Here is an 18,896-nt window from a genome sequence, read left to right on the forward strand (position 1 = left end):
GGGTAATTTCTCCCCTTCTCATGGCTACAGCATGGTTGTGGAGTAAAGCAGATATTGGAGACATTACCCTAAAATTCATTAAAAGACAGGTCAACAAAGACCTGTCCTTCCTCTAGAATTAGTACATTGTAGGATTAATGACTAGAAGTGACTCCCTAGATACTACCATAATATTGGCAGATTATTATGCATGTGTTTTTCATTGGAATCTTAAAGAGAAGTTGTATGAAATAAGAATACTTTGTACTTTTACAGAAATACGATATTTTCTACATGATGTTTTCAAGTAATTATCAAGCATTATTTTAGTTAAATAAGGGCTACATTTCCAAAAGAGCTATATTTACTCAGTTAAGAATGAAATTAAAAACATGATAGGATGTACTATGTGAAGATTAGCATGTTGACATGCATTGGCTTTTGGGTACTTGGCTTTCCAGAGTGCTATGCCTTATTCTTTGAAGATTCAAACAATTTTTAACTTTGCAACAACTTTCCTACTTTGGAAAAATAAAATTCTTGAAATTAAAAAAAAAAAGAAAGGAAAAAAAGAAAATAAAGCTTGTCTATATTACCAAGAAAAGACATTGAAAATCTTAACTCATTTTATAAAATATTCAGTATTTACAGGCAATACACATTCAGGAGGCATTTATAACTTTTTGTGTGAAATTAAAGACACTATTATATTAATTAATCTGGTTTCCCTTTGGGTAAGCAGGAGATGCTAGAAAACATTTGCAAAACATTCAGGTCTCTATCTCATAAATGCCTGGATCAATTCTGTCCAACAAAATATAACACAGACTACACTCATAGTTTAAATTCTCTACAGGCATATGAATGGCTAAAAAAAGAGACATTAACCTTTAACAGTATTTTACTTAACCTAATATATCTAAAATATTAACTTTTCAAAATATAAACAGTATAAAAATTATTGTATTTTCTAAACTCTTAAATTTTTTTTTGTTTTGTTTTATACTAACCCTTTGAAATTCCGTGTGCATTTTACCTTTACAGAATATCACAATCTAGTCTGCCACATTTCACATGCTGAATATTCGTATGTGGCTGTGCTGCCTACAATGGACAGAAAACATCTAGAGTAAGCTAAAACAGCCAAGTATTTAACTCATGGGCAATGAAGTAGTAAAGCATAGCCTCCTGTGATCTTTAATTATTATTAGCCCATGGTTTAAACCAGGCACATCAAACCTGCACCTGTGACTTATCAATGCCTCACACTGGGCTACACTGAGTGAAGAAGCATTATTTTGTGGACCATATAAAATACATGATACATTTAATGTATATATATATATATATATATATATATATATATATATATATACCAAACCTTGCACTTTTATATTTTTTTTTTATTTTAACAGGCACATGCAGCCTACTGCTGTAGTTGGATAAGCCTACTCTAAAATCATGACTTTATTCCAGAAAAGAAACTATTCAAGAAGTAACCACTACTGACTGAGAAATTCTAGTGTGATTTCAGAGGTAAAATGCTTCAGATAACCACGCTGACTGGCAGTTACTGAGACTGTTTCTTCATCTTTAAAATAGAAAAAGAAATAATGCACTTGCCACAGTGCCTGGACCAAGGTAAGGAGTTCCCATTTATTAATACAATTGTTGATTTTTGTATCATTAATACTGTTTTAAACTTCACTGATGCTACTTCCTTTCTGGCTTCTTGTCAGATGTTCAGAATAGAAAAGTTTCTCTTCTCTGTCTTTGTTTTTTACTTATATCTCTGGCTCTGAAATTCAGCAAGAAAAGCATGTAGCATCCGGGCCCAGAAGACATATATTAAAATGTCAGTTCTATAAATACTGGGATATCATCAATTCTGTTCACTGCTAAACCCCAGATGCCTTGAATTACTCAACAGAGACAATATTTACTCTATTTTGTGGGTGGTACATTCTGATATTTTTAATTCATCTTTTTAAAATGGTAATTTATCCATTCCAATTCAAAATATTGGTCCTAGACCATGAAGGTGACATTTTTACCCAGTACTGAGGAGTCACCTTCCCTTTGTAAAACCCTCACTCCTATATGGTAATGCATTTTCAATTCACCTGTTCTGTACACCCTTTTATATGAACAGAGGTAACTTAACTCCAAACAGAATTGTATAGGCCTGCAAGTTATTTTCAACTCATCATTTTTTCTCATGCCTCACACTAAACTGCATCTTATAGTTCAACCTCCAAAACATATTCAAAGCACTCATATATCAGCCTTTCAAACATATTCAAAACATCATGCTCCAACCATGCTGCCATCCTGGAGTCAGCCACCAAAGCCCCTTGCCTGATTAACCCATCACTGTCCAACTGTGCCCCTACTGGCTTCTATTTCTGTGCAATCAATCTGCGACATGGAAACCATCAGCATCCTTTAGAGAAATAAACCAGATCACCCCACTGTTCTGTTCAACCGTGTGTCTCCTGAGAGAATTTAGAGTGAAAGTTCAAAATGATTTTAGCGCTATGTCCATTTTGCACTGTGTCCACTTTCACATTTCCTAGTGGCTCTTATCTCCCACTTCCATTACATAACTCCTCCCGGGCCTACAACCCAAGCTGACCAGGCTGACATTATCGCGGATTTTGAAACTTCAGCAGGATACATGAGGGCCGTGCCTGAGATTTCTTCTCTAGATATCCACACAGTCAGCTTCTCCCCACAGAATCTTTGCTCACATATAACCTTCACAATGACCACTGACTTGAAGACCTTATTTAAAGTAGTAACCCACATCTCATGCTCCACACTCTCACCCTACTCTCCACCCCGTCCCACAGTACCATTTCCTTCTAACTCAATGGCATTGTCAGTTTCAATGTGACGGATGTCTGAAAATTCCACAGAAACAATGATCTTCATACATTTTCTGAAAATAGAGACTGACACATAAAGGATCTTAATAATTATTTGTTCAGAAAAAAGGTTCTTTAAGAGTTGGTAAGTGAAACTGGAATATTTCATATCTGTCTTATTATGCAGAGTGTATTAGGGAAAAAGCAATCCCATAATTAAACTATGGAATAGAACTTGGCTCTTTTAACTAATTTTTAAAGAGTATCTATTGTAAACTATGCATTGTATACTGAATGTTGATAATGAATGACTGCTTAGCATTTTTTGGTAAAAACCTAGTTAAATTACTATTGGTTTCTTTGTTGTCTTTGTTATAGAGAAAACTTGCAGACAAAAACAGCAGAAGAAAAGGAAGAAAATGCACAAACATAACAAAAATTTGAGAAGACAGAAAACACAACACATCGAATAGCTATGGCATTTATTGAGTTTATTTCTTCTGCTAGCCCCTAAGTTTGTTTACTTTCTTGTATTAATATCTAAAATACATAGCATAGTCCCTAAATCACAAATTTATTTGAATGCTCTACCTAGCAAATGCCCTACTATTTAACAGAGTATCACACATAGAAGCAAGCCTTTCTTTCTAAATTTTACCTAGATCCAGGAACCCAAAATGCAGTATAGAATGTACAGTGTATAAGCAATACTTTAAAAAAGTTTTAAAAGCCCAATTTTTCTCCATAATATAAGAATGATGAAAGCCAATTTCCTAAGTATTACACTATATGGGCTTCATTATATTTATATTACTTGAATTTTTCATAGTTTTTGGGTTTTTTTGTTTTGTTTAGTTTTGTTTTTTTTGGTTTTTTTTTTTTTTTTTTTTTTTTTTTTTTTGGTACCAGGTATCTAACTTGTGACCTTGTGCTTGCCAGGCAGGTGCTTATGCCACTGAGCTAAATCCCTGCTCCCCCTTTTAAACTCTTAAAAATGTTTATCACCATATCCAAGTTTGAATTGAACTTTATATTCTTTAATGATTCATTTACATTTGAGTAAGATGGACATTGCTTTTTCTATAAATTTACTATAAACATATACCACATTTCTCAAAAAATGCAGAAACTTGATCAGTACAATTAGCCTACGGTGTAAAATTCCAAATAAACATTTTAACCTTTGAAAAACGGATCTTATTTTCTCCAGTTACCGTGTACTTCCCCTTTCTCAGTATAATTTATTTTCCCACAGCTGGGAAATTTCAAGATTGTTACTATAAAATTTAATATCACAAAGAATAACACTGCTGCAGTTTATTGCCTGCTATTTTTGCTCCTTTTATTAAAAGAAAATAAATTCAAAACTTTGCAAATGAAGAAGAGAATTCAAGAATAAAAATAGTTCAGTTTTGATATCTCTATTGATCTTTCTCTAAAGTCCATTTTAAAAGGCAAAAATTTTATTATTACTCGTTTCTTTATCAGTACTAAATTAGTAGCTGAGTCAAATAAAATATTTTAGCAACAATTGAGACATCACAGTAAAAATATATAAAAACTGTAAAAAAATACTTAAAAGTAGTAAGCTTTAGCTTTAGCTACTTTATCATTATTGTTTATGAACTTTTGCTACACTCGTATCCTTCAAATGCTTAAGACAGCTGTTCTAAAGTTTAAGGTGGAACCCTAGAAGTCCATTCAGCACACTGCTGCATACCCTGTGTTTTACCTGACACTTCCATTTGGCCTCATTTCACAACTCCCTCCTCTTCGAAAAGGGAAGAGACAAGCAACTTTGTTGTTGTTGTTGTTAGTTTTCTTTGGGTATCATAAAGAAATTGTGTTTGAATAGAATATTGTTCTTAGGAGACAAGTGCTGAATTTTTTAGGGGTGAGAGATGGTTTCTGTAACCCGTTTCAAATGGGTTAGCCAAAAGTAAATAAAAAATAAAACAAAATGTGAACATATATGCACACAGATAAATAATACAATAAAGTAGTACAATAGCAATCCTAAATAGTCCATATGTGGGTGTTAGTTATATTCTTTCAGCTCAATACATGTTTGACAACTTTTATCCTAAAAAGGAAGAAAACAATAAGCTAAAATATATATATATATATATATATATATATATATATATATATATATAACTTTACTTTTTAAAACTCTCATATAGGAAACAATAAAATGAACTAACAAAGTAAACTCATAAATGATTTACAAGAGTTCATTTTATATGCTACAAATACAGATTTTTTTTTCTTTTTACTTCATTCTAGATTCTAAATTCTCTAACAATTAAAAAATAAGACTATCTGCATCATGTGCTAAGAGAAAAACAGTATTATTTTTTCAGTATTTCATATGAAAATATTGATACATTTTAAATTTTATATTCTTGTATGCTAGAGCTTACGACTTTCATTTTTGGGGGGATAAAGTTCTTTAATTTACATTCTCAAACTCTGGTTGCTCTATTTATAATACTAACTATAAATCAATAATAGATCTCTAATAGTAGGCATTGACACATTTTCTCTCAAAAAACACATTGGAAAAATTAGTGGGAAAAGGCAATGGAAATCCAGTTATCAGAAGTGCTAAAATTAATTTTCTAAGGAAAAAATATTTGTTTTTCTTTGCCACTGATAAGTTTTATTCAACATTTAAACACTATTGAGGCATATGAATGAAGAATAGTTTTAACCTCAACTTAGAAAATGTAATTTATTGTTACCTCCCAGGCAGCCAATGAGAGAAAGAAGGATCAACTGTTTCCATGACATCATTTTTAATTGCCAAAAGCAAGAGTAGCTCTTGTCCAGTCTCTGAGGAATATAATGTTTTGTCTTCAGGTAATTTCTTTAATCTGTAAAATATAAGTATAAAGAAGTTAGACTTAAAAAACATATAGCTCCCCTAAAAAAGATTTTCCTTTCTTCTATAAATTGTTTCAAACACACATAAAATCCTCAGATAAAATGAACCTTTTCTGATACAAAACAAGAGAATGCTTGAAATGTAGATACTTAAAAAACACTTTATATAAAGTACAGCAGGTAGAAGCAACTTTATTTAATTAGAAATATTCACCAGTACTAAAATAATGTTTATATATTAAATATTAACATTTTCCTAAATAATGATTGCAACAAATAAAATATTAATTCAAATTCAAATCCAAATTTTTCACATTTTCTACAATGATAATATTTTAGGAAAATTAGAAGAGCTCAATAGGTAGATATCCTAAAGATGGACATTTGTAGTTCTGAATCTCTAATAAAACATAAAATTATACTGTATCTTAAATTTATGTTTTCAAAGTTAACTCTGGAAAATGCCCAATTACATATGTTGCATAAAACAAAAACAAAAAAAAATCCTAATAGTAGAGATAGATCTGTCTGAGAATCTTGCAGATGACACCATTTTCTTTTCTGCTTTCTTGAATTTTTATAAATTTGTATGTACTACTTGAAAGGAAGTAAGTGTGTAAGTTCTATGTCATTTTCACTGGTCCCTTAAAATTAGTTATGGTACGTAGTTATAGTGAACTAGATATGCACACTTAAAATCACACAATATTTACTCAACTACTGAACCTCAGCTAGTTTTGAATGTATGATGCGAAAGTCTGCCACTTTAGCAAGAAACATATACAACTCTGACTCAGCAGCTGTTTTGATTGGGCTATGTTAGTTGTCAGTGAGCCAAAGAAAGAAATCACAGGTCTCTTCAGACAGTGGTTCTCAACAATTAGTTTGTGCCATGTAATATAGCCAATCAAATATTGTGTGTCTCAAAGAAGAATAATTTCATGAGTGAAAATATTGGAACTTGCATTATATACTCAATCAGATGCTCTGGTAGTAATATTCTTGTGCATCTACAGTCTGATGATACACTCTTATGTGAGAAGTAAGAAATAAAACTATTGTCACAATGCTAGGAATGGGGCATAACATGTACTAGGTATGTGGAAATCTGCAAAACGTCAATGTACAATTGAGAATCACTCTCCTCAGAAATATATTCCAGAAACTTCCACCATCATCAATTCTTCAACCTCCTGTCAATACTTGCATTCCCATTAATTGCAGGCGCTGATTTGAGATAGTTCCTGCTCCAATTCCCAATTGTTCAAGTGCAAGTGCAAGTTGTTTACTTGGAAGGTGAAGAACAAAAGTAGTCCCACCAAACAGAAGTCAAACGGGGGAAATGAAGACAGCCAGTGAAGGATTAGATATATACCACCTCTTACTGTAGGTAACTGAAACCTCCACTAGTTCATTTCCTATAAATCATGTGTCTCAAAGTTACCCAAGAGTTGTCCTGGCCAAGAAAAGAGGGAACACAGATATTTAGACATCAATCATGATTAGTCATCATTGGAGGGTACTCCCAATACTGTTAGTGACTTGGCCACTCCTAACCTATTACCGGGGCTATTTCAGCAGCCCCAGAAGCTAAAACAAATGACTGTTCTAGACACTGGAACTGGTGTGTGTACTGAAATGTTAAAAACAAAAGGGTCTAGTGGAGTATATGTAGTATTTGCTCCCACAGTGCCTATGAAATGGAGAATTTTTAAAGCAATTTTCAGTAACATCAGGTCCTGGTGATGGATGCACAAAAGTACTGAAGAATTTAAGGATACAGGAAAGGGGCACACGTACCTCAATCAATTACTATAACCTTTCCAGTGACTGATAATCCTTACTTAGACCCAAAGCTGTCTCTTCCTTTGTTTACCTCTGCCCAATGAATGATATATCTTACGATCAAAATTACATTCAACTACTAATCCAATGTAAGTATCATTCCAGATTAGCTTTAAATTATAACTCACCACTATAATTTCCTCCTAATCATGTACATAAATGAACCAGTGGTTCAAAAATCATGAGAAGGGTAACACAAACACACATATAAGTAGATAAGTAAGTTGATAGAAAGGTTAAAAAAAAAGCTTTTTTAAATTATGAAATTAGTCATCTTGCTCATGGTAAACACAAGATGCATTAATATGATATGTGATATGTCAAAAATTCATAAATAACCAGGAAATAATAAAAAGACATGTTAAACTGTGGAAACAATGGACATGACTCAACCTCCAGGGCTATGTTGATTGAACTGATATCTCTTCCCCTGGACATGTTATAGCTATACAGTTTATGCTCCAATCCTAACCTAGAAAGGATTTAGAAATAACAGATTTAGAAAACACAATCAGTTGAGTATCTTGGGGAAAAATAAGGGAAGGGGTAAGTGTAGCAAAGACTATTACAGTAACACTGCCACTGTTGTCATCATCTTTTATCAGCATCATCTTTAAAAAGCATTCAAATAAGTAAGAGAAGCTGTGCACTAAAAAGAACAGATTGCATGACCTATATTCTCATACTTTAGTGGAAAAATAAAATGTCATGAACTCATAAATAGGATAAGAAGGAAACACTAGACTGGTAAATCTTTGAAGACAGTTTGCTTTAGGGTCCAAAATACCCTTGCTCACAGTAGACTTTCATGCAGTGTTTCTGGTGAGAACAATGAATATCTCAATTTAGAAGATTTTAATCTCTATACTAGACGTACTATGAATGAGAAGCATTTCTACTTGAACCACAGGATAAGTCACAGCATAGAATCTGGGCTATATTTATGTCAGGAAAGTATATAAGAAAGGAAAATAAGTGGATTTTTAAAAAACTGTCTTTATAACAGTAATCCTCAAGGAACCGTACATAACAGTTAAGATTTTAAAAGAATAAATACACTGAAAGAAGTTTTAAAATCTCTTTGAAATCTCACTCATCCAATAAATATTTACTACTGCTTAGGTCAAGGTTGTGGGGGGGGGTGTCAATAGATCAATGATCCCTACTTTCATAGTTTATATTGATTAGCAGGAATGACTGTTAAATGATTACACATTATTCATAAACCAGCACCTGAGAAAGGTAAAGGAGAGGGCAGTAGTTTCTAAGAAAGCCTAAATGACAACAATGTTCATCAAGAAGATAAAAGAATCTCTGAGAAAATGGAGCATGAGGTAAAAAATAAATGACACAGTATTGATGTACTAGTATGACAGAAGGAAGAAATATTTCCAGGAACAGACAAATAATTATTATGTACTTCTGAGCAGGTAAACATTGTGGTGAGCAGCCACTGTCCAAACAGTCCTCTGTCAACTACTATTTCATCTTCCAGATTGTCCCAGCACCTAAGCCCACCTCCTGAGATGCACCACATAACAGGTTAATGCCTATCTCAGCAATGTTTCCAGAATCCTCCTCTAGCCCATGTCATTTCTGATTACTAAGTGAGCATGCTCCATTGCTGGCAGATATTTTGGCAGTTACTTGTGGGATTAGAGAATAGGATATGCAAAGATTTTGTATGCTAAGGGCTTATGGTTTAATGCAAGAACAGTTTCAAGGGTGTGGCTCAGTGGCAGAGTGCTTGGTTTGCTCAGCATTCTAAGACCTTGAGTTCAATTCTCCACACCAAGCTGGAAGAGGGGAAGGGCCCGGTCAAGTGTGGTATCAAATAAGATTGCAGATGTGTAATGGAATCATCCTTGTATGACTGGCCAAAAAATATTAGCCTTCACATATACTTATTTGAAAAGTCACTGCAATTTTAAGGAAGATATTGATAAGCTGAAATTTGCAGAAAATGTTCAAAATCAGATATATTATAATCTATGTCTGTCTTAAAATGTTGAAACAAAACACATTTCTAACACATCAATTTTACACTTGCCTACAAATTCAAAGAAATCAGAAACTATATGATATTTAACAAACTATCTGATGTAAGGATCAGTGAATAACTGTATATGGTAATGTTCATATATATGCACACAAAGATACAGCCTCTAAAATATGAAATTTGAAAACTTCATCCAGGAATCCAACTTTAACAATAAAATTATTTATTTTTTGATCAGTGTTAAAGTAGGGCCTTTACTTTATAAATAAGCTATGTAATTAATATAATCATGACTTGACTTCTTGGCATGGAGAAAAGGGAAACATTAAAACTGCCCCACTTCTAAATCACAATGCTGGAATAATTACAAAGAAAGCTAATGAAAGAAGACAAATAGGAATCAAAATGTCATTCATTACAATAAGAATACTCTACTATTCATGCGAATGTTCTAAACTAAAGAAAACTTGAAACCCTTTAGAATTTTTCCTAATAGACTTTTGTACTTGGGGTAAAGCTTAAAATATTCACAACACGTTTTCATGGCAGTCTTTTAATAGCCCTCAAATTTAGTACATATTGACAACTGTAATTCTTAATGTCAACTGTGCTAAAAAATGCTGGACCTTGGACTCCAAACAAAAATTCTCTAAATTGTTCCTGGTTGCTCTAAAAGGAAAAGAGCATTTGTGGTTTTTGTTATACACTTCACAAAACTGATACTAAAACTGTGGATCATGGAAACATTTTTATCATGAAAATATGTATTTATTATTTTAAATATGTATCACTCAACTTTTACTGCAGTCTTAGCAAATGCTCATCTTTGTTTCTTTATGTGGGGGAAAATTTAGGAATGAGAATGATATCAACAGAGTAACAAATATCTAACAGATTCTTTTACTGAAAGAAAAATCCTGTAACAATTTTGTCTAGAATAATCATCTGACACACCACAATCTGCAAAAAGTCACATCCAACTTCAATATTTTAGATACATGTTCCATTTATGAATAAACAGTATTCCTGATCTCACCAAAATTTTTTTAAAAATCCTTAAGAATAGAGACTTTTATTGTGCTGAAATACGCAAATATTATTGGATAAAAGTTTGAGTGTGGGGTGTGTTATGTTGTGTAATGTTGTGTTATGAGCCTTCTAGAACCTACACTAACTCAGCATCATGGTGTGCAACCATAATACTAGGACAGTCCACTAACTAATGAGTTTACTGGGTTGATGAGACTAAACATCCTGCCAGACTGGAAATCAGGCATCTGATACCTAGTAACTTACTTACATTCATAATCACAGTCATGTATTCATTAATTTACAACCTGCACATCGTTCAAAAATGTAGTCCATCCACTTTGCATCCTAATTCTGTTTTTTTCTTGCTGGAAATAGCTGATAGGGGGCGAAATTTACATAGGAGGCTTCAAATACAAGATTCTGGACAACTTCACTCATTCTCCCTGCAGTTCACTCATGATTGGCCAGATAGAGAGGGGAGAACATAATGTGCCAGTAGGTCTGTGTTTACAATAAAACAGTATGGTAAATGCCAGCTGGAAGTCATTTCATGCTCCTGAGGACACCTATGACACTGTCTCTCCCCTTTTTTTGACTCTTCCTCAATTTCAGCATGTTTTAATATGGTTACACTATTGCTTTTCTGGCTAGCAAGACTATAATCTAGAAAAACAAAACAGTAATTTTCAAACTTTTGTAGGTTAAGATCCCCTTTTAAAGACTTCAGCCATTATATAGCTATCTCTCTAGATCAAATGCACCTAGACAAACACAACCTATCTTTGTGTACACATTTTGATTTATTACCCTGGAAAATAATCCCTGTATATAGTTGTGAATAGATCTACATATTTGTGGTTGTGTGCATGTTGGTGAAAATTTATGTCTTTCTTGATTTTTCATGAAAGATTAATAGAAAATTTATGGAAATTCAAAAACACAAATTATGCAATTTTTCTAAAGCAACTTGTACTTAAAATAAACCTAATATTCCTAAGAAGACTACTGTTGAAAGGCTTGACAAATTGATATTACCAATTTGTTTTTCAGGTGAGGTATTCCATTTCCATCATCTTATTTACTTTTGCTTTTAGTCTTCTAGCAATCAATGTCCAAAAACAAGAATAAAGAAAAACCGAAGGTCTTGATCTGTGCACATTATAGCAGGTGGATTACTCAAATAAAACTACTGTGTTGATTTCAGAGCCTCTTTATCTTTGCCTTCAACTCAAAAGGACTTCCACTGACAAGGCCAATGTCACTGATACAATGTCAGAAAAAAAAAAAAAACCTGCAAATCCATTTTGCAATTGGTTCTACTACTTTTGTCCAAGTGCAAGCTGAAAGGAAAAGACAAAGCTACCGAATCATGCAAACCCATGACCCGCTTCAAAATACGAGACAGAATGTCAACATTTCTTGAGTGTACTTGACATTTACCTGCTTTGCTCAAACCTCAACTATCATGGCCACATGCAGGACACACTGCTCTACAAATACCTCTCCAAACAAGGTGAGCGCTTCCACTTGACATGCACTGAAGACCCTCCAGCCTATTTCAGGGCAAGACGTGTTTCACAGCAAGTCCAAGTTTCAATAAAAGCACAGCATTTTCAAAGTCTTCACCAGAAAAAGCAACATAACTCAAGTTTTCCCAAGGTAGCAAAACTTAAGGTACTTTCCTGGGATTTTTTTTTTTAAATGTTATGTTTTCCTTTAAAGAACCTGGCCATGGGTTATACTGAGACGTTTGAGTGCTATCATCTTTAATGATGGAAAGAAAAAAGAATTTTAAAAAATGACAAGCAAATTCTATGACATATTTTGATATATTCTTTACCTTGATTGGGGAAAATGGATATGTCTCTGGGTGTCCAAGGGATGAGAAATTAAAAAGGAACTATGGTTGGGGGTGGGGGGCACATTAAGAACCTTAAGGAAGAAAAATCTCCAATATTTGAGGATCTCTAACCAACTCATCACTTATAAAAATATCAATTCTAAACTTCTAGCAAGTTAAAGGTGTCATGATACTCAGCCACTGTAAGTTCAATCAAGTAAAAGCTGCTGTACACTATTTCCTCCTCTTCCCTTGCAAATCACTAAAGAGACCTCAGAATCTGCAATAGTTAGGTGCAAAAGATGAGAAAGAAACTATATATCCTTAGGTAACTATAGATTTACCCTCTGAGCAGCTGAGCACCAAAAAGGAACTTAGATTTACCTTTAAATCAAGCTTGAAGTCGTAACAATATATCTTATAGGACTGTTTCATTTTTTTTTCCATTGAAATTGGGTCCATTATCTAAGCATTATCAAAAACAAAGCAGATGAGACTACCTAGGTTTTCATCCAGGAGCAGGAAAGGAACAGAGGTGGGAACTTTACAGAAAGAAGCAAAGCTGAAAATATTGGACCATAAAGTCACAATTAGGGTACTATCACATGAATTGTGCTTCTTTGATGTACTGTTACTGACAAGCACAACCAAAAGGTAGAAAATGGAAAGACACCATAGTGACATGCCAGACAGGTAGCTTGCAAGAAAATGCTTTAAAAAAAATAAAAGAATGTTAACTCAGGGACAAGGAAAAGCATAAGAACAGAATCACACCACAAAAGCAAAATCTAGCACAGATGGTGATCCATGAGAAGGAAAGAGTGGCACAGAGACTAAGGAAAAAGGCTGAGAGGCCTGGTGAAGGCTGCTTTTAGCTGTGCAAAGAAACAGTGGAAACATCCGAAGTAACAGATTCCAAGGCTGACAGTGTGTGTCAGGGATAAATGCAAATGCCTTGAGCATTCTTTCTAGGTGATGGAAATACCCTAAAATGTGATGTGAGGATGTTTGCACAAATCTGTAACAGTTATGAAAATTAACTGAAAGTGAACAAAATATGAGTGATTTTCCATAGTTTTAATGCAGTGAAACTATTTTGGCAGTCCCGCAAAAAATGTCAAAACAAGTGCAAGACAGAAAGAAGGAAAGGAAGAAGAGAAAAAAAAGAGGAAGGACAGAGAGAGAGAGAGAGAGAGAGAGAGAGAGAGAGAGAGAGAGAGAGAGAGAGAGAGAATATATTAAGATTTGCAAAATAAATGCCTTTGCCTTTAGTGATGCTATCAAATGGCAATGGCCAAATGGGAAAAGCAGACCCAGAGACAGAGACATTCTCAGGTTGGCCTTTCTGCTGAACTGGCAGGCTGATCTCTGGTTGCTTATATTAGTCTTTGTGAGAGAGAAGGGAGTGTTTCACAGAAACGATAGCATTGGTCAGGGGTCAGCTGCTGAGCATGTCCTGTATCCTGCAGTAGTATTTTTATGTTCCTTTTTACATTAACTTAGAAACTGTAGTCTGATGCTATGGAGGTACACACCTTTGAAAAGCTCTGAAAATGAACGGTAGTACTATCACTTGCCCTTCTCTTAAGTCTAAAACTACCTCAGGCTGCAAACTTAGACTCAACATACTAGCGAACATCCTCAAAGCATTCAGACACATTGAGTAACACTAATCACTAAATATGATCCAGATGGAGTACCTTAGAAAATCCCTTTCTCCCAGATATCCAAAATACACTGTAGGTACAATGAGTTCTGAGTAGATAATAATGGCACGCGCTAAATTCTGAATTGGAGATGGCCAACATTCCAAATGTTTTATAAATATAATTGTATATTATGAGATGTAAAAAGTATAGTGTTGCCTTATTATTTAATTTGTAGTATAATTTGAATACATTAAAATGTAGAAACCTTAGCTGTAAAATTTTTCAATATGTCATTTTAGATTATCTGTTATACAAAATAAAACAAAGCTGTTTCCATTATATGGCTTAAAAATGAATACTGAAACAAATGTATGAAATAACAAATTAGCCTAAAACAAATTCCTGGCCAGGAATGGTGGTCCACACCCATAATCCTAGCAACCTGAGAGGATAAAACAGGATGACTACAAATTCAAACCTAGTCTGGGTCTCTTAGGGAGATCTTGTCTCAAAATAAAAAAAATAACAAATAAAGGCCTATGGATGAAGATCAGGTCAGTGTGAAGCCCGTGGGGTCAATCTCAATACTGTCAAAAACAGAGAGGGGCAAATTCCTCCACTGTAATAATTATTTTGCAAGTATCTATCCTTATTACCTCTCACATTTTCTACCAGGAATGACTGTCCTGACATTTATACTCGAAGTCAATGTTTCTAAATTACAGGTTGGGTCCCATTTAGGGAGCTGTAAATAGAGTTTTTCATTTGCTTTCTTGCTTGCAACTTGCAACTGAAAACTATCAGGATGTACTGAATCTAATAAAGGTAAATACTACTTTGAACATGAGTCCTGAAATAAGTAACTAAAAATAAATTATTATAAGTATTAATCAGAAACACTTTGAAATGAATACAAGTCACAGTGATCTATGGTAGAACATATGTGCATGTGCATGCATGTGTGTGCACGTCCACACACGTCCATAAGCACACACATGTGCAGACACACACACACACACACACACACACACACACACACGAAACCTTTGGTAAATTATGTAATTCTCTTTGCCTCGAATGCTATGCCCATAAAAGAGGAATGGCAAATTTTTGTATAAGCAATTTAACAAGAATTATATGTTAAAGAGGCAGCACCATTTGTGGACTGCAGGACAAGAGAACAAGAAATCACCAAGAAGCAAGCCCTTCAAATCAGCGTGGTGAGCATGCCACCATGCATGCAGCCAGACCTCAGCCCCTTCTGGTGAATGGGCTGGGAAACAAGAAGAGTCAACCCCCTTCACCTTGTAAGAGACCAGCTGATCCAGAGAAACAGCAGAAGCTATTGAGGTGTAATGCAATTTGATGCTTGTGGTGTTTGGTGTTGTCACTGACTTTTCAGGTCTAGGGGCAGTGACCTGATCATCAGTTCATAGTATGGCATCTACAGAGGATCTCTTGAAGGTGGTAGCCACTGTTAATTCCTTATTGTTTTGTTTTGAAGTCCTGTTTCATTTCATTGTTTTTTTTGGGTTGGGTTTTATTCAGCTTTGTTTTGTTTGATTTTGTTAATCCAATGGCCTGGGGAGCTATCGCAAAGATAGCAAGATATATTATGATACCCATTTTGAGTTTACAATTACCTTGTTTTGAAGTCCTTTGTTGCATTCATTGTTTTGTTTTTATTGGTTCTATTCTTGTTGTGTTTTGTTTGATTTTGATTTTGTCTGCAGGTATCTACAGCTATTTTGAAAACAACAAGAGGCGTTATGGCAACCATTGTTGATTTCGTATTTTTTTAAAGTCCCATGTCACTTATGCTGGTTTGTTTTGATTGGCTTTATTCTATTTTATTTTGGTTGGTTTTATTCTCTTTAAAATAAAAATAAAATTAAAAATATAGTGACACACACAAAAAGAATTATATAGTAAGCCAACTCTTTGGCATTCAGGTTGTGGTAGTTATGATTTCTATCCAAGAAATTAAATATAATTGGCACCTTGAGAGGAGAAAATCAAAGCCTTAAATAAAGGCTATACTCCCACACAGTCTAAAGAGATATTAACTGCTCATGGGCTGCTTATATTATTTTAAAAACAAAAACAGAAACACTTGTTCAGCTTAACTGTGTCTTTTTTTCAAGTTTCTTTATATCAGTTAATGGAATGATTCTGACAACTTTTGGAAATGCTAATCATGGTTATGAATAGTTTATCGCTTGGAATTCACACTCACTGGGGCTATATCTAGGTGTATAAAAAACATTCACTCTATCAACACAGAAGTGTAAATCTAAATTGGGGCAAACTGTGATCGCAGCTTGCACTGATACCCACAGTATCAATCTCAACTGAAGCAAGAGAAGCACTCTGAACCCCTTACCACACCGACAGTGCCTCCTTTGCCTTTCAGGCAAAGATCATCGGTTCAGATGAGGAGCAGGAGGCACAGCAGAAAGGGCGAAATGAGAGACACAAACTGTCTGTGTGGTTTCCTCTGGAGTGGGAAAGAGTCCAGCAGGCCAGGGTGCAGGCTGCGCGTAGCATACGAGCACTCATCGACCTCAGCCTCAGTCTATACACGGCCATCTGAGCCCAGGGCTGCTGGACAGTCTTACTTACCAGAGGGGCCTGGGCATCCAGAGTTGTTTATGAGCATTCCCAGTTTTTAAATGTTAGGAAGCAATTAATAGAAACCACTTCAAAACTCTTGGTGTAAACCAAAAATCCATCTATAATAGAGATTACAATTTTGAAAACTCCAAAAGTAATTTTTCCATCTAAAAGAACCCAAAAAATACATGATCATTTTGCTGCTCTTATAGAAATATGCTGTGCTGCACATTAGAGATGCAATCTTTTTTTTTCTTTATACATTTTATCTTTTCATTGAGGAAAAATGTGACAGCAAGATTCAGAGTACATCTCCTCCTCATTTTAAAGGCAGAAATCTGTACTATTTAGAAAGTATTCCATTTTATTTTTATTTTATTCCATGAAAGAGATCTCCTTCATTCACAGGTAAGTTAGTAGTTAAAGATCAAACTTTAAAAAAAATCAAAAGGTTTCCAGCACTGTGCCCAACTAGCGATTTTCTCAGCCGTATACCTGCAGGCTGCTGCAGACCAGGGCTCTCTCTCTTTTGCACCCCACTATGTCATACAGATACAGATATTAACATTTCTCTATGTGCCATGTGTAAAATATTAGGAAGCTGTGGATGTGAATGTGAATCTGGAAATTCACATTTCAGATTAACAAAAATGATTAGCAGGAAAAGTTTGAGGGACGCACAGAGAATCTGGAGGCAGCATTTAAGAGTAGACACATTCAATTCAGGTAACAGTAATCAATACAGTTTCATTTCTCTACATCCTGAGACTGATTTGGAACTGGAACTAAATGTAGAAAGAATAATTTATGTAGATTTTAAGGAAAACGCCGGGCTCTGCATACCAGGGTTGCCTTTTCACATAGAGAACTCTGGCTGGTAAATACTTGCAGAATAAACCTATTTCTGGGCAAGTAAGTTATGATTTCCAGTTCTCTCAGAGCAAAGATTTTCATCTTTCTTCCTTTTCTGGACCATCTGATAAACACCACAATATGAAGATTTGAAAATGTATTTTACTTTGAAAGACCAGAAAAAGTTCATTTCACTTGAAATACACATTTCAGATTAACAAAAACAATGGAAGTTTTCACAAACACACATTCCAATATTTCCAATGTGCTCAGAATTCCAGGATATCAGGGAGCCAGGCAAGAATCATTGTGTAAATTCATAAGAGTGCCAGGAAGGGACAGAGCCGAGCTCCAAAGTGCCTCCCAGGAAAGAGAGGCTACTGTTTCTCAGTTTTAGACAGCAGTTGCAACATATCATCTTCCTCCAAGTTAGGAACTTTTCTTTTTTAAAACGTGGCACTAACCTGAGAAAAATTTCCTATTGAAAATATGTGGCCACCATGCCAGGAGCATAAGGAATGTGAGCACACTTTCTTGCAGAGGGGAAACAAGAGAACAACAACAAAAGCCTCCTTAGGAGACTCCTTGTCAACTCTGCAGTGCACAGTTTCTGCCTTGCCATTTCCATGTGAATTCCCACTGCACACCCAAAAGCCTACACTGGTGCCCAGCCCAGAGCAAGCACTACGAACAAATGTGTTGAATTAATGAACATCAGATTGCAGGCAGTAGTTGCCATACTTGGCTCTGGACTAGACCATCTGGGAGAGTGATGCAAAAACACACATCCCTTGGTCCACTGAATCATAATTTCTAGGCACCAGGCCCAGAATTTCTTTTTTAACTTCCCAAGGTAATTCTGCTGTGGGATTATCAACACTTTCAGGAACCAGCGGCTAAGTAACATAATGAGCCTCTAAGTTCCTGTCCTAGCTGTCAGTGACAGGACTGAAACAAACCTGCAATTTGGTGGCATTTTACCACTTTGGACTCGAATTTCTTTTTCCTGAATCTCCTTATTTTGTTACTTGTGTGACTCTGCCTCAGGGAAAATAGAAGCAGGGAGAGAAAAAAGTTCATGTTGTTCTCCAAATGAATTGCTTCCAAAGCGTAGGTGTGTGTGTGTGTGTGTGTGTGTGTGTGTGTGTGTGTGTGTGTGTATTTATTTCAGAAATACAAGAGAGAAGTAAACTTCTTTAAGAATCTTATTTTAATAACCTTACTTCTAGTTACTGAATATAAAATGAACACCTTCATATTACCAGTACAATAAATATGCTTCTGCTTGTACTTGAAAGTTATGTCCTATGTAAATATCATGCTGATACAAGAAA

The 18,896-nt window shown here is 34.8% G+C and overlaps 1 protein-coding gene across 7 annotated transcripts in view; it reads right to left on the bottom strand.

Moving 5' to 3' along the window:
* The window catches only part of Cntn3 (contactin 3), a 319,453-nt gene that overhangs the window by 237,473 nt on the left and 63,084 nt on the right, over window positions 1–18,896 (bottom strand). For all 7 annotated transcript variants that reach the window (XM_063260258.1, XM_063260257.1, XM_063260261.1 and 4 more), the window contains one exon: window positions 5,591–5,722. In XM_063260258.1, the coding sequence (XP_063116328.1) occupies window positions 5,591–5,642 (52 nt within the window). In that variant the 5' untranslated portion in view covers window positions 5,643–5,722. The remainder of the gene's footprint in view (window positions 1–5,590; window positions 5,723–18,896) is intronic.

The sequence above is a fragment of the Cavia porcellus genome, unplaced genomic scaffold (assembly GCF_034190915.1).
Source record: "Cavia porcellus strain 051 isolate PalLab524CR breed Dunkin Hartley unplaced genomic scaffold, mCavPor4.1 scaffold_13, whole genome shotgun sequence".
NCBI classification, from domain to species: domain Eukaryota; kingdom Metazoa; phylum Chordata; class Mammalia; order Rodentia; family Caviidae; genus Cavia; species Cavia porcellus.